At 42.4% G+C, this 25,443-nt stretch overlaps 1 protein-coding gene across 1 annotated transcript in view; it reads left to right on the top strand.

Annotated features, from left to right (window-relative positions):
• DNAH11 (dynein axonemal heavy chain 11) overlaps window positions 1–25,443 on the top strand; it is a 331,353-nt gene that overhangs the window by 161,145 nt on the left and 144,765 nt on the right. Inside the window, exons 37-41 of the mRNA XM_056118695.1 lie at window positions 1,877–2,009; window positions 7,494–7,621; window positions 10,020–10,168; window positions 20,068–20,218; window positions 23,219–23,350. Of these exons, the coding sequence (XP_055974670.1) occupies window positions 1,877–2,009; window positions 7,494–7,621; window positions 10,020–10,168; window positions 20,068–20,218; window positions 23,219–23,350 (693 nt within the window). The remainder of the gene's footprint in view (window positions 1–1,876; window positions 2,010–7,493; window positions 7,622–10,019; window positions 10,169–20,067; window positions 20,219–23,218; window positions 23,351–25,443) is intronic.

Genomic DNA, 25,443 nt, shown 5'->3' on the forward strand with positions numbered 1-25,443 from the left:
TCCTGCATTTAGGACTGTCCCACTGAACCCTGCGCCTCTGGAACCTGAATTCTGTTGTCCAGAGTAAACATACTGAAGGATTGTGAAATAAATTTGACTTGGAAGAATGTATTGATCTTTCCAAAGTCTTATCAAAACTGCTTCCTTATCTTTGCCAAGATGTCCTAGATTTTTCTTCCCATATCATTAAAAACAATCCAAATATTTTCATGTTGTTCTCCCCAGAAGTCAAGCCCACTCAAGGGGCAAAACAAAACTTGAAAGGGAGGCAGCCAAACCTACATTTTTTGAGGTGCCTCTTATGTCTGTGTGAGGTGCCTTGTGTGTGATTACTCGGCACAATGATGATGTGTTCTGGGTATTATTATCCCCATTTTCCGTTCACTGCTGGACTTTGTTTAGTATTACTGACAGTGCTGGCATCATGTTTTCTTGGTTGGCTGACGGTATATGCTGAACCGCATGCATCTTCATTCAGGGTGCTGGGTTATAAACAGAGTCAGTAGTCAGTGACTAAAAATAACCAGAGTCAGCAGTAGAGACTCCAGAGCATGGCACACACAACATGCCAGCAATCAGATCAGAAGCCAGAGGAGAATCATTGAAAAGGGAGGGCCTGTGTAGGGATTTTTCTCGTGATAAATGTTAATAATTGAAATATTAAAATAGATAAATGAGCAGTAATTATTGTGTTAGAGTGAGTTTCCAATGTGGACTATGGTTCAAGAAAGGATAAAATTGAATTTTATAATTTTCATGAGATCGACGGTTTCTAAAAATAGAACTGAATATTCCGCAGGCATTCAATTTCTCATGAGTCTTCACTGGTTCTGTTCTCTTCAACATTTTCTTAAACTGCTATTCTAATAATTGGAATAATCATCCGTCCTTCACATCCCTGGGCATAGGTCAAGATGAAAAATATAAAAAATAAAAGCCATGGCTTTGTGGAGAAAGTTGAAAGTTGAAAGGCTAGTTGGGGAAGATATTTGGACTAAGGTGGGAGCTAACTGACTGGACACACAGTCAGCCCCTGTCCTGTGAGGATTTTGTCTCCCAGGCTGCTTCCCTGCCTTACTCAGACTAAGGTCTCCCCGCCTCAGCACTACTGACACTGGCCTGTATATTAGAAGGTGTTCAGTAGCGTCCTCAATTCTCCCAGACCTCTCCCCTCTGAACTCTCCCCCCATGCCCAGCCAGAACATACCATTGAGAATCATTGCTCTAGGTCATGGTTTCAAACCACAGCCAGGCTTTACCCTGGGCTATATTAGAAAGGCAGCCGATGAGTCTAGCCCTTGACTCCCTGTAGTCAGGGACAAAGACTGACTTGGGCTGAGCTATCTGTGTGTTTAAACACTGCAGCCATTCACTGCTGGCTGGATTTTGAGAAGATAGAAATACAGGCAACGTGAATTCCCATGACATGGATGAATACTTTGCACATGTGATTAAACATCTCAAATGATAAAATAGTCTGGCTTGTTCCAAGATTGACTTGGATTGTAGGGATTGTAGGCTTAGAGTTTTCAAGGTGCTAAAAGAAACATACACAAGTAAAAAACTTTTCCCCTTCTCAATCCCAATGTAGAATAGTGAGAAACGTTCAGGGAATAAAATGAGTAAGAGAGATCCTTTGGAAAGGTTTTCATTGTTCTTTTTTTTTCTTTTTTAAAAAATGTTTGGGCCACACCTGGTGATGCTCAGAGGTTACTCCTGGCTCTGCATTCAGGAATCACTCCTGGTTGTACTCAGGGGATCATATATGATGCTGGGGGGGGCGTCAAACCAAGGTCAGTCATATGCAAGTCAGGTACCCTGCCTACTGTACTTCCAGCCCCCAGTATTCATTTTCTTAACTCTTCCCCTCCTTCAGATTTTGAGAACACTGAATCGAACATATGTCAACATGAAACAGAAACCTGTTTGGAATGACTTAAACCCCAAAGCTGTAACAACAGATGAACTTTTTGGTTTCATACATCATGCTACCCGAGAATGGAAGGATGGCAAGTAGAATTTCCCCTTTTTGGATTATGGGAGGAGAGGGGTACACCTGGTGATGCTCAGGGCTTACTGCCTGGCTTTGTGCTCATGGATAATTCCTGGAGGTTTTCAGAGGACCATGGTGGTGCCAGAGATTTAACTTAGGTGGAACCACAAGCAAGACAGGCACCTTAATCTCTGTACTATCTCTCTAACCCCCTTTTGAAATGCTAAAATTGTCCTTTTTTTCTTATCCAGTCCTTTTGCAGTTCAAGCTAATTTTAGTCATAGTTGTCGATTTACTTTCTATATGTGGCATTATTGAAAGTTTTGCAGATCACAAAAAAGAGCAGGTTATAGTATTTATAGTCTAGAAATTAAAGCTAGATTTGATTAGGTGAAAATTTGTATTCAGCAGATCCATTCTTGAAACTGTGTTCTCCATATTGTCAGGGCTCCCTATAGGCCAGGAGAGAAACCAACATTCACTGCCTCAGGACCTGATATGTGGAACTGAGTGGATTTCACATTGATGTAGGCCCTATCTAGATGCCAGTGACAAAAGTCAGGAACATGTACTTTTGCCCTTAAAGTGTTTGCAATAAAGCACATCTCTTGTTTCTTACAACTTTCCACTTCAGAAAAAAGCATGAAACTGCCTGTGATCCTTGCATCCTCTCTTCCTGTCATAGCGGACATACAACCTCTCTCAAATCCTATGGGTTTGTCCTTTAAAACCTACTTTCCTGTACTTGTCTTCTCCATAATTACCAGTTTGAGTCCAGCTCACCTTCCCCTCTTGATCATTTTCTGGAAAGGAGTTGAAGGGTGCTTTCAGGATTCAGTGGTGGGAGAGAGGGAAGTCGTTGTGGTGCCGGGTTTGGAACCTGGGGCTCCTGCATGCAGAGGATGAGCTCCGCCCTTTGAGCCAGTTCCCCAGTCTTAGAGAGTGATTTCCAAAGGATTGTTTTCTACTTGCAATTTCCACTGAGTTCCATTCCCTTGAGAAATCTCCCAGGTTCCTTGTGGTTCTTCCCTACTCACTTGTCACTGATCACATTTCTTGTGCTCTGCCCTGCACCTACATATCCATTCACTCTGGCCTCCTGTTCTTCCTGAAACACCCAAGAACCTTCCCAGAATGAGGCCTTTGTATTGATGTACCAGCCACATATAGCCTCAAAAATAACTGCATGACTTGCTCCATGGTTTTAGTGAGGTGTCACACCAGGACTTCCCTGATAACCCCAACTCAAGATGTCCATTTATTGTTCTTTATACCTTTGGTAGGTACACGGTTTTATTCATTTGTGGGACAACCAAAGTTTGCTCTTCTAGCCTGATTTAATTTTTGACAGTGTGTCTGTTTGTGGGGGTGGGGTTTCTGGGGCCACACCTGGCAGTGCTCAGGAACTACTCCTACCTTAGTTCCTGGGGGATGGGGGTCACTCCTGCATTTCCAGGGATAAAATCCAGGTCTCCTGCATGTGAAATAGGTACTCAGCCCTTTAAACTCATTTTCTGACCCATAATCTCATTTTTTTAAATTACTTTGTTTATTTTTATAAAGTTATTCATGATTTATTACATTCAATATTCGAACACCAATCCCACCATTATTATGCCTTCCCACCATCATTGTTTCCCATTTTCCCAACCACCACCCAAGCCTGCCCCAATTGCAGGCCCTGAATGATTTACTTTATATTGATTGTTTAAATAATTTGCTAGAAATGATCCAAAAAGCTTTTCTTAGAAGAAAGTGTGTGACGATTGTTGTATCGCACTATGGAGCCATTAAACTCTTATATAAGAGATTACTAAGATGTTGATACAGGTTAAGCCTTGTGTGTTAATATTTTCTTAATCGAGATGGGTTGCCTTCTACTTCACATCCCATCCAATGTGGTATATCAGTTTTGTAGAGTCTGAGATATCAAGGAATTAAAAAATTTTAAATGGACTACTACAGCTGGAATTAAATTTTTAACTGGATGGTGATTTCAGGGTGTGGAAGCATCTCTGCAGCTTGTTGATCTATTTCAAGATTTGTTTATGAGTCTCCAGATCATGGCCAGTTACTGAGCTTATTTGATGGCAGCTGGAGGCAGTTCATGGGCATGACTGCTGGATTCCCGGAAAAATAGGAAGACAGGGTGAGGTAGCCCACCCCTGATGCCATGAGAGATGGGAGATTTCAATTACAAAACCTGCATACCTGAGTTTTTCAACAGATCAATTTCTGCATGAGGCTCATCCCAAGCAGTGTTGAAGTCCAACTGGTGGAAGCCAGCTGTGAGCATGGTGACAATTGGAGTTTGGAGTTCTGGACTGCAGGGTCTCTGGGTGGGTGCTGGGCTCACCCACCCTACTCCAGGGTGCCCCAGATGAAACTCGGCCTAGGGCAGGGGTCCGTAAGCATCTCTGCCATAACCTCATTTTTTAAAAAGTGAACGTTTTAAAAGCTTGATCACTTAACATCCCCTTACTCACTGATTTGCTCGAGTGGGCGCCAATAACATCTCCATTCGTCCATGTGCTAGTGTAGCCCAGTGGCATCTGCTCACTCCAGGAACACAAAGATCCTCAGACCAATCATTCAGGGTCTTGACGAAGAAGTCTGACCATCTCGTATATGGGCGGCCGTGCGATCTTTTGAAATCCAGTGGAATCCAGTCGGTAACGGTTCTAGTCCAGTGGTCATCTCTAAATCTCATTATGTGTCCAGCCCATCTGATTTTTGATGCCTTTGCAAACAAGACAGCATCTCTGATTCTTGATCGTTGATGGAGATCTGAATTCCAGATTCTTTCTCTCACTTGAGTGAAGCGTGATACTCCAAGCATAGCTCTTTTGATTCCTCTTTGGGAAACCCGAATAGCATTCTCATTCTGTTTTCAGAGGGCCCAGGTCTCTGAGGCATATGTTAATGCAGAAAGAACAGTGGAATCCAAGAGATGTGCCTGGAGCCAGAGGTTCTTTGTCTTCTTAGCTATTTCTTTGATGCTCTTGAAGGTGTTCCAAGCCACTCTCTTCCTCCTGCGCAACTCAGGTGCCAGGTCATTCGTCATGTTGACTTAACAACCTAGGTACACATAACTGTTGCATTCTGAGATGTTCGTTCCATTAAGAGTGAATGGAACGTTAGGAACAAGACCATTTCTCATAAACATTGTCTTCGTAAGATTCAGCTGTAGTCTGATCTTTCTACACTCATGGTCAAAGTCGGCCAGCATTTGTGCCACTTGGCTATTAGAATGATGTCATCAGCAAAGCGGAGGTTGTGTAGTGGCCAACCTTCTATCTTCACTCCCATTCCTTCCCATTCCAGTCATCGCATGATGTTCTCGAGGGTGGAAGTGCAGAGTTTTAGTAAAATGGTATCACCCTGCCGAACCTCTCTCTTGACATGGATGATCACTTCCTTGTAGAATGGTAAGATACTGGTAGTGAGTCCGAAATACAGTTCACGGAGGATCCTGATGTATTGAGTTTGAACACCCTGTTTGGCTAGGGCTTCTATGGCCGCTTCCATCTCAACAGAATCAAAGGCCTTCTTTAAATCAAGGAACATTAGACAGAGCAGCATCTTGAACTCCCGAGAAAACTCAATGAGCTTGGTTATGGTGTGGATATGGTTGATTGTGCTGAATCCTTTTCAGAATCTGGCTTGCTCGCATGGTTGTCCTTCATCTAGCGTTCTGTCAATTTTATTCAGGATGACTAGAGTGAACAGCTTGTAGACGACAGACAACAGGCAGATCAGGCGATAGTTGCCAATGTCGTGGATGTCTCCCTTCTTGTACAGTAGTACAGTCCTGCTTGTTTTCCATTAGGACAGAACCTTGCATACAGACAGGTAGTGCGTGTAGAGCTGAGCCAGTGTATTGATGAGAGCTGATAGCAGGTTCTTCAAGTGTTTGGGTCTGACCTTGTCTGGGCTGGGTGCTCTTCACTTCATTACCGACAAAATGGCATGTCAGATTTCAGAAGGGAGAATGTTGGGAACGACATATCCATCCTGTGGAATTTGGTATGTGGGCAGGTGGGTGTGACTATTGAAGAGATCTGAGTAGAAGTCATGGATAATCTTCTCCATTGCCATTTTGGAAGATGTGATAGATCCATCAGGACGTCAGGGGGCAGTCATCTTGGTCTTGTAGTTGGCAAAGGACAGGCAGGTGTTGTGAATACTTTTCCCGGCTTCTGCCGCATCTGCCAGCACTGCTGCTCTTCTCTCTTTGAGGTCTTCCTTGATCACTTCTCTGTACTGCTTTGCGAGCTTGGAAGTTCGCTTCAGATTTCCTGAGGCTTGCGCCAAGCCATGTTGGCAAATGAGCTCAAGAATTTTTGAATAGAGGCGTCTTTTTGTGGATATCTCTCTCTCTGCATTACTCACACATTCATGGAGGTGCTGAACCAGTCTATCGTGTTCTTAAAGCTTAACATAAATTTTTTTTTTTTTGCTTTTTTGGGTCACACCTGGCGATGCACAGGGGTTACTCCTGGCTCTACATTCAGGAGTTACTCCTGGCGGTGCTCAGGGGACCATATGCAATGCTGGGAATCGAACCAGGTTGGCTGCGTGCAAGGCAAATGCCCTACCTTATTTTTAATGTTTTTGTTTGTTTTTAAAAGTTTAAAGTTTTTTAGTGAAAAATGAGCAACTATTAAATATAACTCAAAACACTTAGATCAGTACTTAGACATGTAGTAATAGACATGTAAAAATACAAAATCCCTAAAATTTTTAAGTATTTAAAGTGGTGTGTGTGTTTGCATGTGTGTGTGTGTGTGTGTGAGTGTGTGTGTGTGTGTTTCTCCCTGCCCCTGTTGCTCAGGCTCATCAGAAACATTATATTTTGTTAACTCATGTAACATATAGTCTTCGTGTGTTTACTGGTTACCAAGAATGGGCTAGGATTCAGGACTATTGTTATTAAATATATATGCATAGGGGACCAGAGAGATAGTATAGCAGGATAAGTATCTGTGATTTGCTTTGTTTCTTTTCCTTTTTAAAAAACTTGATTTGCTGGGGTCAGGGGCTGGAGTGATAGCACAGCCATGGGGTGTTTGCCTGGCATGCAGCCAACCCGGCTGACCCGGGTTTGATTCCTCCACCCCTCTTGGAGAGCCCGGCAAGCTACCGAGAGTTTCTCATCTGCAACGCAGAGCCTGGCAAGCTCCCCGTGACGTATTTGATATGCCAAACACAGTAACAACAAGTCTCACAATGGAGATGTTACTGGGCCCGCTTGAGCAAATTGATGAACAATGGGAGGACTGTGCTACAGTGCTGGGGTTGGAGAGATAGTAGAGTGGGTAGGAGGACACTTACCTTGCATATGGCCAACCCGAGTTCCATCCCAAGCATCCCATGGTCCCCTGAGCACCTCCAGAAGTAATTCCTGAGCACAGATTCAGGAATAACTAAAACTAAAACAAAACAAAATCGATTTCTGTTTAGCTCCACTGGCTTACATTGTTTCATTCTTAATTCATAGGTCTCTTCTCCTTCATCCTTCGAGAACAAGCAAACTTGATGCATGATGGACCAAAATGGATAGTTCTAGATGGAGATATTGATCCCATGTGGATTGAATCACTGAATACTGTCATGGATGACAACAAGGTGAGTAATGAAACCTTAGCACTAAACTTAGTGCACAGCTCAAGAATGTTTTACTGAGAGTTCTGCTCATGGGCCAGGCCAGAATTAGTATAGGTGTTGCTGCTCATGTTTTCCAAGTGGCTGAGATTGGTTCAGTTCCTGGCACAATACGATCCCCCAGGCACTACTCGGTGCAACTGGAGCCTCCATCCACCCACCCTATAGTAAGGAACTGTTGAGTTTGGTCCTATCACTCTCAGAGCACTTTCTGGCTGACCCAGGTGATCTCTAGCATTGAAACACCCAGCAGCACCACTTCTCCAGCTCTTGCCATAAATCAGTGACCTGGTTGGCCACAAATCCCCATGAGGCCTTCTGAACATTGCTTGGGTTCTCCCTTCAAGAAAAAAAGTTTCCTGGGCTGGAGCGATAGCACAGTGGGTAGGGTGCTTTCCTTGCACGCAGCCCACCTGAGTTTGATTCCCAGCATCCCATATGGTCCCCTGAGCACCGCCAGGGGTAATTCCTGAGTGCAGAGCCAGGAGTAACCCCTGTGCATCGCCAGGTATGACCCCCCAAAAAAAAGTTTCCTTCACTTATTGATGTAAATACTAATTTGGGGTTGGGTTGTTATTATTATTAATAATTTACACAATGTGTTTTGTGTGACTTTTATTTCAATAAACAGCACTTTTCTGATAATTCTTTTACTGTTCAGTATTCAAGTACTCATTGACCTTGTCTGTATAAATTTCAGCATTGGATCATGGTGGTAAAGATGCAGTGACTTTGTACACCAATAGCATAAACGTGTAACCATGTTCTCCCTACTACAGCCAAATAAGAAGGAAAGAAATGTTGTCACCTTACCAGAGGAAAGGGGAAAGGAGGGTGGAAGGAAGGGGCCAATATGTGTTTATCTGTTTGGGTTACATCTGGAGGTACTAGGGGCACTATATGTGGTGAGAGTCAAGTCAGTGCCATGGCTGAAGTAGTGTGCTGGGCAAGCACCTTAGCCCTTGTACCATCCTTGTGACAAGTGGGGTCCTTGTGATCATGGGACAGAGTCAGAACTTTGGTGTTGGATGTGGTAAGAGGGATGAAACACCACTCCAAAATGTTACCATATTAAAAAACCCTTGGTAAATGAATCAAATTTGTAAAAAAAAACTTATAAAACAATAAAAATTAAAATAAAAAATTAATTAGTTTAGCTACATTTAAAGGATTATATGTGCTTCCAAAAATTTTAGTTTTTCCCACTTTCTAAAACCTAAGGAGTATGAATATTGCAAACCACAATGCCCAAAAGGAGAGAGAGATAGAGGGAGAGAGAGAGAAAGAGAGAAGAAAAGCACGTGCCATAGAGGCAGGCAGGGGGTGCGGGGTGATGGGAGGGAACCTGGGGAACTGTGCTGGGAAATGTACACTGGTGGAGAGATGGGTATTGGAATACCGTATGACTGAAATCCAATCATGAACAGGCTCTATCTCACAGTGATTCAATAACAAAGTTAAAAATAAAGGGGAAATTTATTTTTTAAAAAACCTTTGTCTAAGTTATTACATCTTGTCTTTGATTAAGTAGGGAAGAGTCGGATAATGAGAATATCATTTTGTTAATTAGTGTTAATTGGTGACACTTGGGTGTTGAGATGGAATGTAAATTTACTTTGCCTTGCTTAACCCAGTATTTCCAGCACAAAAAAAAAATGGTGGAATGGATTTGTGAGGCAGGACTTTAGCAACACAATGTCTGTTGGTAGATGCAGGGGAGTGACTGGTAATGCTCATTGCTACTCTACTGAATTAGTGACCCCCTTAAATTAATTAGCAGCAAATACTGCTTCAGGAGTGGAGATGTTGTTCATAAATCAATAAACACGTAGCCCTTTGGACCTTTGTTGGAGGGGGGCACGCCCAGCAGTTGCTTAGTGTTTACTCCTGAATCTTTGCTCGGGGATCACTTTGGACAGTGCTCAGAGAACCATATGTGGTTCCGGGGCTCCAAACTGGATTGGCTGGATTAATCTCTTTCTGCCATCTTTATACTTACATCCATTTCCAATCTGACAACTGGTCCTTGCTTGTGTCAGATTCTAAAGCAGTTTTCTTTTGCTTGTGACATTCAGAACTTTGCATGTAAATAGATTTTTGAAGTCTTCTATTCAGTTTAGTAAGAATCACCACACTTTAATTTGAAGTTTGGTGTGAACCAATCCTTATAGTGGCTTTCTTTCTCAATATTAAAACTAAGAACTTTGTTGAGACTCCACTGGAGCAGGGACAGTGAGCACCTGCGGTGTTTCCTGGAGGCGGTGGTTGGCGGTACTTTTTGTGTTGTTTTGCTGCTAAGTTTCTATAGCACTTGCTCCTGAAAGGCAGGTCCAGCCCACTTTGCTCTGTGCTTCCCCGCCAGGTGCTGACCTTGGCCAGCAATGAGCGCATCGCCCTGACCCCCTCCATGAGACTGCTCTTTGAGATCCATCACTTAAGGACCGCCACCCCTGCCACTGTCTCCAGAGCTGGGATTCTGTATGTAAACCCACAAGACTTAGGCTGGAATCCGTGAGTATTTTTTTTCTCTTTTCGATCGCAGTGAAATACACGCAATAGTTTTCACTAGTCCAGCATGCTTTAGTGGCATTCAGTTATTCAGTGTGCTGTGCATCCTTATACAGAACTTTCCTCAGCTTCCTTTAACCCCGCCTCCAGCTAAACAGTAACCCTCCTTGTTCGTCTTGTCCCCAGATCCTTACAACTAACCAGACTACTTTTGATATTTCTGAATATGAATGCTTTAGGGGAAAGATTATGAATGGGACCATAAAGTCATTATTCACTTAGCGTGTCTTCAGCGCTCACCTGTGTGTGGGAACTGTGCCAGAATTTCTTCCTTTACAAAGCTGAATTATGGGCCTTCATGTGTATTTTACATTATGCTTATTCACTCATCTGGTTAGTGAACACTTGGGCTGTCATTGCCTTTTGGCTGTGGCAGATAATGTTTCTATAAGCGTAGAGATGCAAATATTTCCAGAGATCCTACTTTCAGTTGTTTTACTAGTATAATCACTAGTGGAATTGTTGGCTTTTATTTCTGCTTTTCAGTAGTTTTATTTTCATGTTTTTTGGGAGGACACACACCCTGTGGTACTCAGGGTTACACCTGACTCTGTGCTAAGGGTTCACTCCTCACAGGGCTCAGGGGACCATATGGGTATTGAATCGAGTCAGCCACATGTAAGGCAAGTGCCTTAATCCTTGTACTATCTTTTTAGTCTTTTTTTCAATTTTTAAAGGAACATTATACTATTTTCCATGTTGTCTGTACAATTTCTTCTTTTCATCCTCAGTACCCACCCAGTACCCAGTTCTAACTTCACCAAATCCTCATCAGCATTTATTTCTTATTTTCCTTATTTCTTGCAATAGCCATTCTAATTGGAAGGAAATGTATCTTACTGTTGTTTTGATTTACATTTCTCTAATGATTATTAATTTTTAACATCTTTTGTACTTAATGGTCATTCGTTGGAGAAAAACCTAATTGATTTTTACCTGCTTTGTAATCTAGTTGCTTGGGGTTTTTTGGTTATAAATGTTTATTTTTAAACTCTTTAGTTGAAATAAAGTTCAATATTTATGTAATCCTTGGAAGAAATATTAACTAACAAAATTAAAGCTAAGTAGACTAATTTACAAGTAATTAAATTAGCACCTATGTGCCTTTGTACCTTTCAATTGAATACTGCCCTGTTCACACCTGTACATAATTAGATTTTATTAACTATTTTAATAAGTGAATAAATAATAATAGTTTGCATGGAGCATTTATATATAAATATATGGTTTGGTAAAAATATGTTTGGTGTGTGTATGCATGTCATAGGCATGTGTGGAACATGGCGGTGCATTGATTTTGAGCAAATCAATCATCTGTATGCTTGATCTTCAGAGATTCTGTTTTCCAGACTTCACCCTAGCAGTCACTTGGCCCCTCCTGCATTCACGAACTGTGGAAACACCTGGACCATTGCCTGGCATGCCTCGTGGGTCCGATGCCTTATCTCCCCCTCTCATACTGCTCTGTGATCCCCAGAGGTCTGCCCTCTGCACCACACTAGTCACCAGTGGGATTCTTGCCCACTGGCTCCTGAATTCTTTAACCCAAGTTTCCCGGCAGGAAATGAGAGGAGAGTGAGGTCAGGCTATATCTTTGCTCTGCTCCCTTCCAGCTCGCTCCATCCGGCTGGTTGTATCCCTCAACTGCAGCCCCCTCCCCTGAGATTTTTCTAAATTTTCTACACTAATTTTTTTTCTGGATTATCTGAACTTAAGCTGGAGACATTAAGATACTTCATCCAATGTATTCAGCATTTATTTCATAAGAATTAGCATGTTCTCCATGAATACAGGGCAATTAACACACCTTAGACATTGGTCCCTGATAGAATATTTTCTAATACATAGACAGATTTCAAATAGAATAAGTTATCCTGGTTTACAGCCTTTTAGAAAAAAAAGAATCAAGTATGAAAACAGGTATCTACTGTTGTGCTTTCTGCTGTAATTGGAAGATCCTGTCTCTCACAGTTAAGATTTTGAAGAAGAGAGGCTGCAGCGATAGCACAGCGGGTAGGGCATTTGCCTTGCACACGACCGACCTGGATTCAATTCCCAGCATCCCATATGGTCCCCTGAGTACCATAATTCCTGAGTGTAGAGCCAGGAGTAACCCCTGTGCATCGTCGGGTGTGATCCAAAAAGAAAAAAAATTTTTTTTGAAGATGTAGGGCCAGAGCAATATTAGGGCAGATAGGGTATGAGGCCAATCTGGGTTCAATCCCCGGCATCCCATATGGTACCCCAAGCACTAAGTCCTGAATGCAGAGCCAGGAGCAAACCCTGGGCATTGCCAGGTGTGACACCCCTTACCCCCCCCCCCTCCCAAAAAAATAAGATTTTGAAGAAGTAAGCCAGGTATCTCTAAGAATCCATGCTGGTCATTCCAGTGGGTGATTTCCTTGCATAGTCATTCTCTATATATTAGGTGACCTGTTCCTGTAAAATAAAACTTTTCTTTTTTCTTTTCCTTTTCCCCCCTCCCCTCCTCTTGTACCATTTATCTCTCTTTCCTTCTTTTTCCATTTGGACGAGCATATTTTTCTGTGGCTGCTTTTCTTTTACATAAATTGGTTATAATTCATTATCAATATTAGTTTTTATTTCTATGCCCGAGTTATCCCAAATTTTTTCAGTGGGAGTCAGCAGCCCCATGTGTGTGTGGTAGGGTGGGGTGGGCGGGGTGGAGAGGATCCTTGTCATTAGAGGGACACACTTTGCGGTCTGGCTAAAGACAATGCTACTGGCTTATTTCAGACTTTCCTTACTTGAGGCCTGATTTGCTATGTCTGGAAGGAGCCAGGAGAAATGGCTCTTTGTATCAAAAATAGTATTTAGAATCCAGGTGAGGGGAGCCAGTTACACTTATCGCTACCACTGTGTTATTGCTTTTCCACTCCGTGCATAGTAAGGAAATATCTTTTCTTAATTCATAGTATAGGAACTGATGAAATAATGTACATAGAGGAGATTATAAAATACTCTGTCCATAGAGTCTCTGTAAATTTTCCTTTGAGGACTCTCTCATGCCATTATCATCTAGACTTGTTGTTACTATTGCTGTTTGTGGCCATGTCCAGCAGTGCTGGGGTTAGTCCCAGCTCTGTGATTGCTCCTTGGGGTGTTCAGGACATCATAGGTACTGGGGTTCAAACTGACATTGGCCCTAAGCAAGGCATGCCTTAATCCCAGTACTATCTCTCCAGTCCAACTTTTTATAATATATTTGTTAAAATTCACTGATAGATTAAAAAAAACTCATTGTGTGCCTACTCTTTACGGATATGTGAGGTAGCAACATCCTTATTATCATATCAAGGATATGGCTAACTGTAGAAAACAAATGCTATTGTGATTTTAAGTAGGTTTATTTGGAATACTGGGCAGTTCATACATGTCTGAAATCCTGAGAAATAGAGAAAAGGATGTTAGAATGAAAATTCTGGGCATTTCAATGAGATTTTTTTTTATTAGTAGAAAAAGCTGAAAATGCATAGAAACGAAAAACCATTAATTAAATCTATTCATAATTATTTAAGTTATTTAAATTAAAACTTCTCAAAGCAAGCATAGCACTGAGACTAGAATCTACCCAAGTACATTACTCATCTTGTAATGATGATAGAAAAAGTTGGGAATATCTCTGAGATTTTATCTGAGTCTTAAGAAATTACTGCAGGGTAGCTTGTGAGAGCAGCAACTGTAGTTTTTATTTTATTTTATTTTATTTTATTTTAGGCACCAAAAGTTGCTTACAATCCTGTTCAAGATAGGGTTTCATTCACACTGTGTTCTAATAACACACCCTCTATCAAAGTGCCCCAACCCTCAACTTACCCACCTTAGCCCCTGCCCCACCTTGATAAGCTTAGCACCATAGATATCTATCTCCCTCTGCTCTGTTGCCTTTGGCCATTTGTTATTCCCCAACTTTGTTTCTTCAAATCCTGCCTCTGAGAGTGTTGTCTGTCCCTCTCCTTCTAGCTAAAGTCCCTCAATGCAATACCCTCCAGATCTGTCCATGTAGAGGCAAATAGCATGATTTCATTTTCCTTAGAGTCAAGAGTATGCCATTGTATATATGTCCCAGGGGTTTTGGTGGTGTTTTTTTTTTTAACCCAAGAGCAGCAACTTTAGATTGAACTTTTCTGCATTACTTTACCCTAATAGACTCTTTTTTTGTCTCACAGATTCTATCACCTCCCTTAAAAACTTATCGGTGTCTGTCCCTGCAGATCTCATCTTTTCATCCTTATTGAGTAGATCAGTGCACATTTATTATTTCAGAAGCCATTTGTGTTCACTAATGATCATCATGTTCCCCCACTGCCACTTTCTCAGGTCATCGTTAGAGAACCTGGTGTTTTCTGGGCAGGGCACATTGTAGAGTGTTCTGATGAATTCGTGTCATCCGTTATGACAGAGTTTCATTCCCAGACTATTGAGTCATAAATAAGGCCCCTGAAAAATTGACTATCCAGATCACTTCCAAAGCACAGGGTTTTAAAACTTTCTTAGATAAACTTCCTCTGTTTGTCTAGAAGAGAAGGGCAGAGGGCAGTATAACTCACTATCTGAAGTCCATTTGCAAGTGATAAAGAGGCCAAGATTCATAAAGGCATCAGAATATGACTGTTTCCTGAGTCAGAACCACCAATGTCAGTGATTTCTTCTCTAGACAGAGAGTGAATCTGCTGTGTTCTGTGCACTTTTCAATCGTGTGTCCTGTTGGAGTGGAATGTTTCAGTCGGCCACATTCAAATCTGTGGCAGCCTTTGAAAATGACAAGCAAATTTTTAAGTGAAACAGGGCAGAAAGAATGGACAGCAGAATGCATGCCTAGGTCTTTCAGTTTCTCCATGGCACACATTAGTAATAATTTCTACATGAAAATTTCAATTCTCCCTACATATCTGCATGGATGGGGCTGGAGCGATAGCACAGCAGGTAGGGCGTTTGCTGTGCACGCAGCTCACCCAGGTTCGATTCTTCCATCCCTCTCGAAGAGTCCAGCAAGCTACCAAGAGTATTCCGCCCACACGGCAGAGCCTGGCAAGTGCCCCATGGCATTTTCGATATGCCAAAAACAGTAACAACAAGTCTCACTTCGTGTTCCTGGAGCAAGAAGAGAGGAGCGAATGGAGATGTTACTGGTGCCCACTTGAGCAAATAGATGAACAATGGACAACAGTGCTACAGTGCTACATATTTGCATGGGTACTGTACTCCCTAAGCTACAGCATACAGTTGACCCCTAGCTTATTCATTTTTATTAACAGGGCAACCCAGTATGATTGAACGTCCCTCCTTGCTGAAGGAATCGCTGTTGTGTGGGAGGTAATTAGCATCATGCGCCTGTGGACCTAGTCGGTTTTCTTTTCCAGGTTTTGACTGTTGCCAGTATGGCTCAACAAAGTGGCTATTCTCTGGCTCTTGAAATCAAAGCCCCTACCTCCTCTTGGACTAAGTTCTGGCTGTCGTTCCTCATTATTCCTGTGTGGTTACTTATGTCCACAGAGTTCAGAAAACTTTGCCAGAAGGTAGAGGAGGAATTCATTACACCCTGTAGAGTACTAACTGCCAACTCGTGACCTTCCAGAGAATGACTGCCTTTAGGAGAAGCGCCAAGAAGCAGAGCCAGGAGTGGAACCCAGTTCTCAATTCCACCCACTTGGTGCAGACGAGTAACTTTTACTGAATTTGTTAGGACAGATGTTAGTCTAAGCACTTAGCCAGGAGAACTCAATCAGCCCTCAGAGCAACCTTATGTAGGCCATATGATTATCCTTTGCACGGACTATGAGTAACACACACAGGAACTAAAGTCACCTGCCCAAAGGTAACAGAGTTCCCTAAGGAGGACTGTGATTGCATTGTCTAGGCAGCTTGACTCAGCATCTTCCTGGGTGAGCCTCTTGGGAACTTTAGTTAGTTGGTTTGATTTTGATTAGGGGGGCTACACCCTCTGCTACTCAGGCCTTATTCCTAGCTCTGTGCTCAGGGGTCACTCCTAGTGTTGCTTATGGGACCATAAGGGGTGCCAGTGATAGAACCCAGCTCAGCCTTATGCAGTGGCAAGCACCTTACTTGCTGTTTTATCTCTCTAACTTCTCTTTTTTCCCCTTTAAAAAAATTTTTATTAGTGAAACACCATGATGTATAGTTGTAGACTTACAAATTTTTGTGATTGGGTTTTGATTATACAATGATCGAGTACCCATCCCTCCACCAGTGCCCATTTTCCACCACCACTGATCCCAGAATCCCTCTCACCCCCCATTCCCCCCATTCCACCTTGCCTCTGTGGCAAGGCATTCCCCTTTGTTCTCTCCTTTTGGGTGCTGTGGTTTGCATTGAGTGGCAATCATGTTTGGTCCATAGTCCACTTTCAGCATGCATCTCCCATCCTGGGAGGATCGTTCCAACACCTTTATTTGGTGTTCCCTTCTCTGTCTGAGCTGTCTTTCCCCCTAGCATGTGTGACTGGCCTCCAAGCCATGGAGTAAACCTCCTGGTACTTATCTCAGCTATTCTTGGGTGTTAAGTCTCCTATTTTGTTACTTTATGTTCCCCATATGAATGCAGTCTTTCTATGTCCCTCTCTTTCTGACTAATTTCGCTTAAGTGCTGGACTCTTTCTGACACATTTCGCTCAGCTTAAGGCTGGAGTGATAGCACAGCAGTAGGGCATTTGCCTTGCATGCAGCCAGCCCAGCCGAGCCGGGTTCGATTCCTCCGCCCCTCTTGGAGGGCCTGGCAAGCTACCGAGAGTATTCAGTATGCCAAACACAGTATCAAGAGGTCTCACAATGGAGACATTACTGGGCCTGCTGAAGCAAATCGATGAGCAACGGGTGGGCAGACAGACAGACCACTTGTATGTAAATTTCATGACTTCATCTTTTCTTTTTTTTTGTTTTTGTACACAGCTCCTGGCCATCACTCCTGCCTTTTTATTTATTTTTTTATTTAATTTTTATTAGTGAAACACCATGAGGTACAGTTGTAGACTTATAAATTTTTGTGCTTGGGTTCAATTATACAATGATCAAATACCCATCCCTCCACCAGTGCCCATTTTCCACCACCACAGGTCCCAGTATCCCTCCCAGTCCCCATCCCCCCACCCTACCCTGCCTCTGTAGCAGGGCATTCCCCCCTGTTCTCTCTCTCCTTTTGGTTGTTGTGGTTTACAAAAGAGGCATTGAGTGGCAATCATGTTTGGTCTATATTCTACTTTCAGCATGCTTCTCTCATTCTGGGAGGATCCTCCCAATACCCTTTATTTGGTGTTCCCTTCTCTATCTGAGCTCCCTTTTCCCCTAGCAAGTGTGGCTGGCCTCCAAGCCGTGGAGTAAACCTCCTGGTACTAATCTCAGCTATTCTTGGGTGTTAGTCTCATATTTTGTTACTTTATATTCCCCAGATGAATGCAATCTTTCTATGTCTATCCCTCTCTTTCTGACTCATTTTGCTTAACATGATACTTTCCATGTAGTACCACTTGTATGTAAATTTCATGACTTCATCTTTTCTAACAGCTACATAGTACTCCATTTTGTAGATGTACCAAAGTTTCTTTAACCAGTCATCTGTTCTCGGCCACTCAGGTTTTTTTCAGATTCTGGCTATTGTAAAGAGTGCTGCAATGAACAAACAAGTGAAGATGTCACTTCAACTTTACTTTTTTGCCTCTCTGGGATATTTTCCCAGGAGTGGTATAGCTGGGTCAAAAGGGAGCTCAATTTCTGATATTTGGAGAATCATCCATACTGTTTTCCAAAAGGGCTGAACCAGTCAGCATTCCCACCAGCAGTGAAGGAGGGTCCTTTTCTCGCCACATCCATGCCAATACCAGTTGCTTTTGTTCTTTTGGATGTGGGCTAGTCTCTGTGATGTGAAATGATATCTCATCTCTCTAACTTCTCTTGGATGTTTTCCCCCTGACAGTAGTCTTAGAACTCTTATTTGGATCCCACTTCTGACAGTGAATGTGCACTCTAGTCAGTAGCTGTGGTGTCACTCTGGGTTCCAGAACCACCTCTCCTATGACTGATCCACCCAACACCAAAGGGAGAACCCAAGTTTCTATCCCAAAGCTGGACTTCAGCTGATACCCTTTCCTCTTAAACCAAAAACAGTTGATGTTTCCACAGTTGAGAGTGTGAAAGGAGAGTGAAGCTTTAGTAAACACTCTTGTGAAGCCTTGTGACAGTCAAGAGGAACCTTCTCCATACCCAGCAATCTGGTGTCACATCTCAGTCTCCATACCACTACCACAACATAAAGAAACAGCACAAATTCCCACCACGAGGAGAGGACGATGAAAAGAGTTCAGAAGCCTCAGTAGGCATTACTCACAAATGTGAGTTCTCTGGTAAAGAATTCAGAGATAAAGTGATGAAGATATTCAATGAACTCAGAGAAGCAGTGGAAAAGATATCCAGTAAATTAAAAAAGGGCAAGAAACAATAGATCAGACAATCGAGAAAATACAGGAATAAATGAGAGCAGAAATAGGAAAGCTATGCACAGAAGTGTCACAAATAAAGGATTCAATAGATTAAATAAAAACTCAGTGTGTGCCCTCAACAATAGAATGGCTACTGGGGCTGGAGCAATAGCACAGCAGGTAGGGAGTTTGCCTTGCACGCGGCCGACCCGGGTTCGATTAACAGCATCCCATATGGTCCCCTGAACACCGATGGCCAGGGGTAATTCCTGAGCATAGAGCCAGGAGTAACCCCTGTGCATTACTGGGTGTGACCCAAAAAGCAAAAAATAAAAGAAAATAAAAACACAAGGGGAACCTTCTGTAAGATCATCATCTGTCCTCTAGTTCATCCATTATTCCAGTGCATATTCTGACTTTCTTAGAGCAAGGCATTAGCTGTCATGGGTGTACAGCTCTCTCTGCTGTTCTGCTCCCCTGAAATGTATTTTTTTGTCACAGTTCCCTTCTTGGATGAGAATTTCTGAGCCATTAATTGTGTTGTGTGTGTATGTTTTGTTTTGAGTTCACACCTAGTGGTCCCCAGGGCTTACACCTGGCTCTGTATTCATGGATCACTCCTGCCAGGGCTCAGCAGACCATCTGTGGTGCCAGGGATTGAAAGTTAGGTCAGTTGCATGCAAGGCAAGTGCCCAGCCCATGGTACTCTCTCTCCAACCCTAAGAGATTACTTTTCATTTCTTATCATGCGTATACAGCCTTCCACCCCTCCCAGAAACCACCGTGAGTCCTGCTAAATCATATTTTTTCATTTAACTTTATTGATCAGTATTATCTTTAGCATGTGTTAGATATGCTAACATGTCAAAGCAAGCTGCAGAACAATATACCTGGGGCTGGATGAGATGCCATATCAGAGCCATTTATTGGAGACACGGCATTACATTTACGTTAAGGTTGTGTCTGCCGCAGAAGAGAGGAAGAACTTTGGAATAGCTCTGATACTTTTCACCTTTTAATTTGCAGTGGATTTTCCATTAAAAAGTGACTTATGCAAGATAATTCAAAAACAGTCCAGGGCCATTTTCATGTACAAGGTCTGTCCTATGAAAATAACTTCTGTCCTTTTGGAAATGACAAGCTGCATTTCTTTCTAATGGCCTTCTTACACTCACTCGATTATGCTTATCTTGTAAGTGCTATTTGGAGTTTCTTGTACATTATTTTCATGAAGGCAACAAAAGGTCGAGAAAAAGCATTTTTGTGGTTGCTTTAGAAATATTTGCTGTTTGAGAAGTAGCATGAATTTGCTAAATATGTCCCTGAAATGTTACCCCTGAGCTCTATCTCAAAGTGGGGAGGAGAACTTTTCTGGGTTCTTTTTTTATAGGTATGTGGCCAGTTGGATAGACAGACGACGGCACCAGTCAGAAAAGGCCAATTTAACTATTCTCTTTGACAAATATGTTCCTGCCTGCTTGGAGAAACTGCGGACAAGCTTTAAGACCATCACTTCGATTCCAGAGACCAGCCTGGTGCAGGTTTGCCTTCTGTGATACGCATGAGCATCTTTGTCTACTGCAGTGGTGGTGTGGCAGGGACTGGCTAGTGCTCCTCGATCCAAAAGATGGAGATGTTTCCAAGTTCCCAGATTGCTCTAACCCTCTTCCATGGCTCTCTGCTTCCGAGTGTTCCCCGGTGCTCCTTTGTATTTGTAAAACCCGAAGCCTCCAGGAGTCACTTAGCACATTCTCTGACCACTGCGGTCATGGTTAGTTTCTCTCACTCACAGGACTAAAACCTGGAGGACTGAAGTCAGGCTTTGTATGTTTTCCTGCCACAAGTGACCCCTCATTTTCCTAGTGTGTTGTAGGGACCAAGTTCATGTCCACAGAATCATTGCTTCCTCCACCACATAATTGGAAGAAAGCCTTGTTTTTTTCCCTATGTCCTGAGGATCTAGCCCAGACGGGCTTTCTGAATACTATGAATTAATGTAATCCAAGAGCTTAGCCAATGAGTTAAAAAAAGCATTTTTTTTATTCTACACCATACTTCCTAACCAACCCCCCCCCCCCCGTCTGCCCCATGCCGTCCCTGCAACTCTCTTCTCCCTCAATCCCACCAGCCTCTTCTCTTTTCCTTATTCCCTCTTAGAGAAAAAAGAAATTGTTGAAGTTAGGGCAATGTAGAAGCAGAGTTCACAATTTTTTAGGGACACAAGTTTTTCTCCTGACCCTCGTTGGGAAACAGCTGGATAGAGTGAGGAGCATATATGACACGTTGCTATGGAAGTGAGTGAAAATAATTCATAGTACATAGAGATGGAAGCTATGATCTTAATCTTAGCAGGAAGGAAAACTATGCCCAGCCTCTACAAGTATAAAACTTCAGAAAAGGTTTGCAATTAGAAGCTGTGTGTGTGTGTGTGTGTGTGTGTGTGTGTGTGTGTGTGTTCCCTATAGGAGTAAAATAGGTTTCTAAGTACTTTGTTACCATTAACTTTCTATGTTACCAAATTTGTGTGAAGCTAAATTAGACATAGTCAAAAGCATAATAAGAGAAAGTTCAGGTTTTTGGATAATTCACACACCAATTAAGTAAACGATAGTCTTCAACAGTAATTATCTGAGGTATAATTTATTTCTGAAAGCAGGTCTGAATTTATTCATAATGAATTAATTATGTGGTTAGTCTAATTAGACTTCCTCTGGTGTAATACTTGTAAAAAGCATGATCATATTCTTTCTCAAGTTGACTTGTGTATTTGTGTGATTCTCTCTGGTGTGAACTTTTTCATTCAAGAGTAGTGTGAAAATAGGTCAGTAGGAATTAATATGACTTTTACTCTCATTTTCTTCTTTTGTAGTACTCAGAAAAGGCATTTTGTCCTTAACTCCTTTTTAGCTGTTTTTCAATAGAGTGCCTTTCTATGATTGCTTTGCAAGGACAAAATTTGAGACAAAAAATGGGAACAAATGAGAATGGTTTTAAATGGCTCTTTAAGAAAGTAATGACTATGTTTTCCAGTGTATGAACCTTCTTTAAACTTGGTAAGATGTATTAACTCCTTCAGAGTATGCACTAAATTTTATGAATTATTGACATAACTCAGAATGTTTCTCAAATACCTTTTCTGAGAGCAAATAGAACCATAGTTTAAACTGTTAGGACACTCAGATCTATAGGTAATGCCACACTGAGACATTGTACCCTTTTTTCACCTCTCCATTGTGATTTTAACAGTTCTTTATACTAATGGGTAAGCCTATGGGTTCTACTTTACTTTTCTTGATAACAAATAGATTTTGTTTCATAACAGCTTTAGTAGATGATCATCCATTAGCAAACATTGCACAATTTAACATAATAGAAATCAAGAGAGAAGTTTAAAAAGTATAACAGCCGTCCAAGTATTCACAAGCATTTTCAAATGACTTTTAGGACCTCCCTGGTGCCCTTTGCCATGAGTTTGCCCCATTTTTCCCAGCTGAGAGGGGGCAGTGCACACACAGGCCGGACTTGCATTCTTTTTTTTTTTTTTTTTGGCTTTTTGGGTCACAGCCAGCAATGCTCAGGGTTTACTCCTGGCCCTGCACTCAGGAATTACTCCTGGTGGTGCTTGGGGGACCATATGGTATGCTGGGAATCGAACCCTGGTTCACCACGTGCAAGGCCCTACCCACTGCGGACTTGAATTCTTAAGTGTCCATGAGGTCGATGCAAATCAGCTACTCCTCTAAACACGAAGGGAACTGGAGCAGGCATTCTATGGATCTGTGCCATTGCTGATGCCACAGTTCTGTCCTTCAGAGCAGCATTTCTCAGACTTCACTGGTGCCCAGGACATTACAGTGAGACCACAGGTGAAAATCACACAAAATAGGGGCCATAACATGAGGCTAGAGGAGTGACCCATAGGAGGTGGGCCACAGGAAGGAAACCAGGCTGGAAGGGGCCCTTGAGAAACACTGAATGAGAACTAACTCAAAGCTTTCACACAGGAAAGAAACTTGTGGCGGCCACACTCCCCTCATCACTGACCCCAGCACCCTGAACACAGGCTGCTTGGGGAAGCAGCCCAGCACATTGCTATTTTGCCTGCCAGAGATGAAGAACAAGATTCTGAACTGTGTTTTTCTAAGATTAAATTTGGCCTGCTATCCTCTACCTTCCCCAAAATGATCCAGGCTCAGACTGTCAGTCTGACTTATAGTCTTGTATGCATAAAGAAGGAACCAATATATATTCACCATTTTGTCTTGTGGCTTTATGTATTTATTACAGTATTGGGAATCAGATCATTCTGACTTTAGGCTTTTTTAAAAATATTTTATTTTTTTAAATTTCTTAGAAGATCCGTTTGGTGGGTGATCTTCCACCAGTGACTTAGTAATTTGTGTCTCTCCCCATGTGGCACATTATAGAGGTGAAGGAAGTGTAGAATCTCTTGATTAAGCAGATTTATTTTTACAAGGTCCTGTCAGCTTACTATAGGATTTTTACATTTTTGCCCTTGATGACAATTTCTTTCTCTTCAGACTATTTGTGTTCTTCTTGAGTGCCTGCTGACGCCAGAAAATATTCCTTCTGACAGCCCCAAAGAAGTGTATGAAGTCTATTTTGTCTTTGCTTGTATCTGGGCATTCGGGGGCACCCTGCCACAAGATCAGGTATGTTTAGGAAACGTGTACAGAGCCTGTTCCATTGGGGGTGGGAGTAGCATCTCATATGCCGTTCTGGGGATCTCATTCTGTTATCTAAAAGTCCTTCCCACTTTCCTTAGTCTCTCAGAAGTCTGTCCACTCTTTAGGCAGGTTCATCCTTCCCTCAGTGCTCACCTCATGGGTAGTACCAAATCCATAGCCTCCAGCACGCGCGCGTGCACACATACACACACACACATACACACGTGCGTGCACACACACACACACACACACACGCTAATACCCATCACAGTACTTCCGAAGCACTCCAGAATCATTCCCATTTTCTCCTCGATATTCACTTTTAACTTCTCTGTGCTCTGCCTTCTCTATCTGTTAATCACTCATTTCCCCTAAGCAGTGACTTGTAAAGTGATGTGTAAAGTCAAAGTCTTCAGAGATCTCTGGATTTGTATTTGTGAGTGAAATACCAGTTTTCTCTTTTCCTTCTGTCCTTTGCATAGCTTACTTTAGAGCAATGTGCTTTTTGTATAGACACAGAAAGACAGTTTTGCTATGGTTTTGTAACTTGGGAGTTAATTGACTCTGAATAACTTCTGGGCATCTGTCATATTTACTCGACTTAAGCCTCAATTGTCTTTAGTTCCTAGCACCCCAAAGTCAGGGTCCCAATGAAAGGAATGGATGAGCAAGCTGTGATGCTACCCTGACATTGAAATAGCACAGGCCAAGTGCCATAATACTTAACTGTAAATTAAGAGCACGGTCATGGACAAATGATAGCATGATCCAAAGAGTAACAACTGGATAAGGACACTGCTAGGGTTAGGAAAGAACTATTAGGCCTGATCACTAGGGTCTGGGATCTGAGATGTCCCCAGGAGAGCCACCCTGCAAGATTGATATATCTCTTATTGTGTCCTCTTATTACTTATTGATATATCTCTTACTGTGTCCATACAAAATCACCAGAAAGATTATTAAGAAGTAAATCTAAAATGATTGTTTATGGAATAAGGAAAGGAGAAGCAAGTCCTTAGATTTAAAAAAAAACATGCCCTTGAGTGGATCTCCTAGCAGATCTTTATCTTAGAAGAGCTTCCCTGGAAAGAAGGGAAGGGCTTTACATATGTTGATTGTGCTACCTCACCTAGGGGTAGTTGGTCCCTCAATTTTTGGGAGGTTGGGCTCTAGACTAAGGCTGCAGAGATGGAGCTCTGAAAGAGGAGGCTGAGGGACAGGAGGAATAAGGGAGTGGGAGAGACTGGAAGGAGGCAGAGGAGTCGAGATTGGAATAAATGGCAACTGATCACCAACCAGCCTGGCAGTCCTATTCCCTCCTTCATGCATCTGTGGGCAACGGCTGCAGGCCAGGGTGGGGAGGTGGCTCATGGCCACTGAACTCATGTGGCAGGCAAGAGAGTGATGCCACCCACTCATTTATTTTGTGATTACAAGCCTAGCTTGTACACTCATTGGTCTTCAGAACCTTTCAGTATCAGTTTTGAAATGGTGGTCAGTCTGCCACTCTTTCTTGTCCCTACAGCCTTGGTTCTAGTATAACTCATCTTTCGATGACGTGGGGGCAGGCTGCCATAAATTAGTACTGTCCACTGGTGGCTAACCCAAGTCTTGACTTATCTTAGAAAGCTGCAAGTTCCGAGGTTCCCAGTGTACTTGTGTTCTGCCAAGGGCCCTCTTTCTGGCTGGTGAACAGCTTTTTGCTGTGTTCTCACATGGTAGAGAGAGAAAAACATAAAATGCTACCTGGTATCTCCTTTAAGGTTGATCAAGGTCCCTTCTGTTACAAAAGAAAAAATTTTTTTTTAATTTTAGTCCTTTTTCTAGGTCCTATTTCTAGATTTTGTCCTGCCTATCTCTGTCTCATTCTTCATTTACTTCCTCCCATCTTACCCCACCAGCTGCATATACTACTCTCTAGAATGTGACAAGTTCCATAATACATCAGGGCCTTTGCACATGCTGGTTGCATCCTGCTTCCTGGATGGTCTCCTCAAAGATAGACATTCTGAACTTCCAAATAAAATGGATTCATTCCAGTTACTCTCACTCCATGCAGACTTTATTTTCCAAGTACC

This window comes from Sorex fumeus, unplaced genomic scaffold, assembly GCF_029834395.1.
Source record: "Sorex fumeus unplaced genomic scaffold, SorFum_2.1 ptg000037l, whole genome shotgun sequence".
Lineage (NCBI taxonomy): Eukaryota > Metazoa > Chordata > Mammalia > Eulipotyphla > Soricidae > Sorex > Sorex fumeus.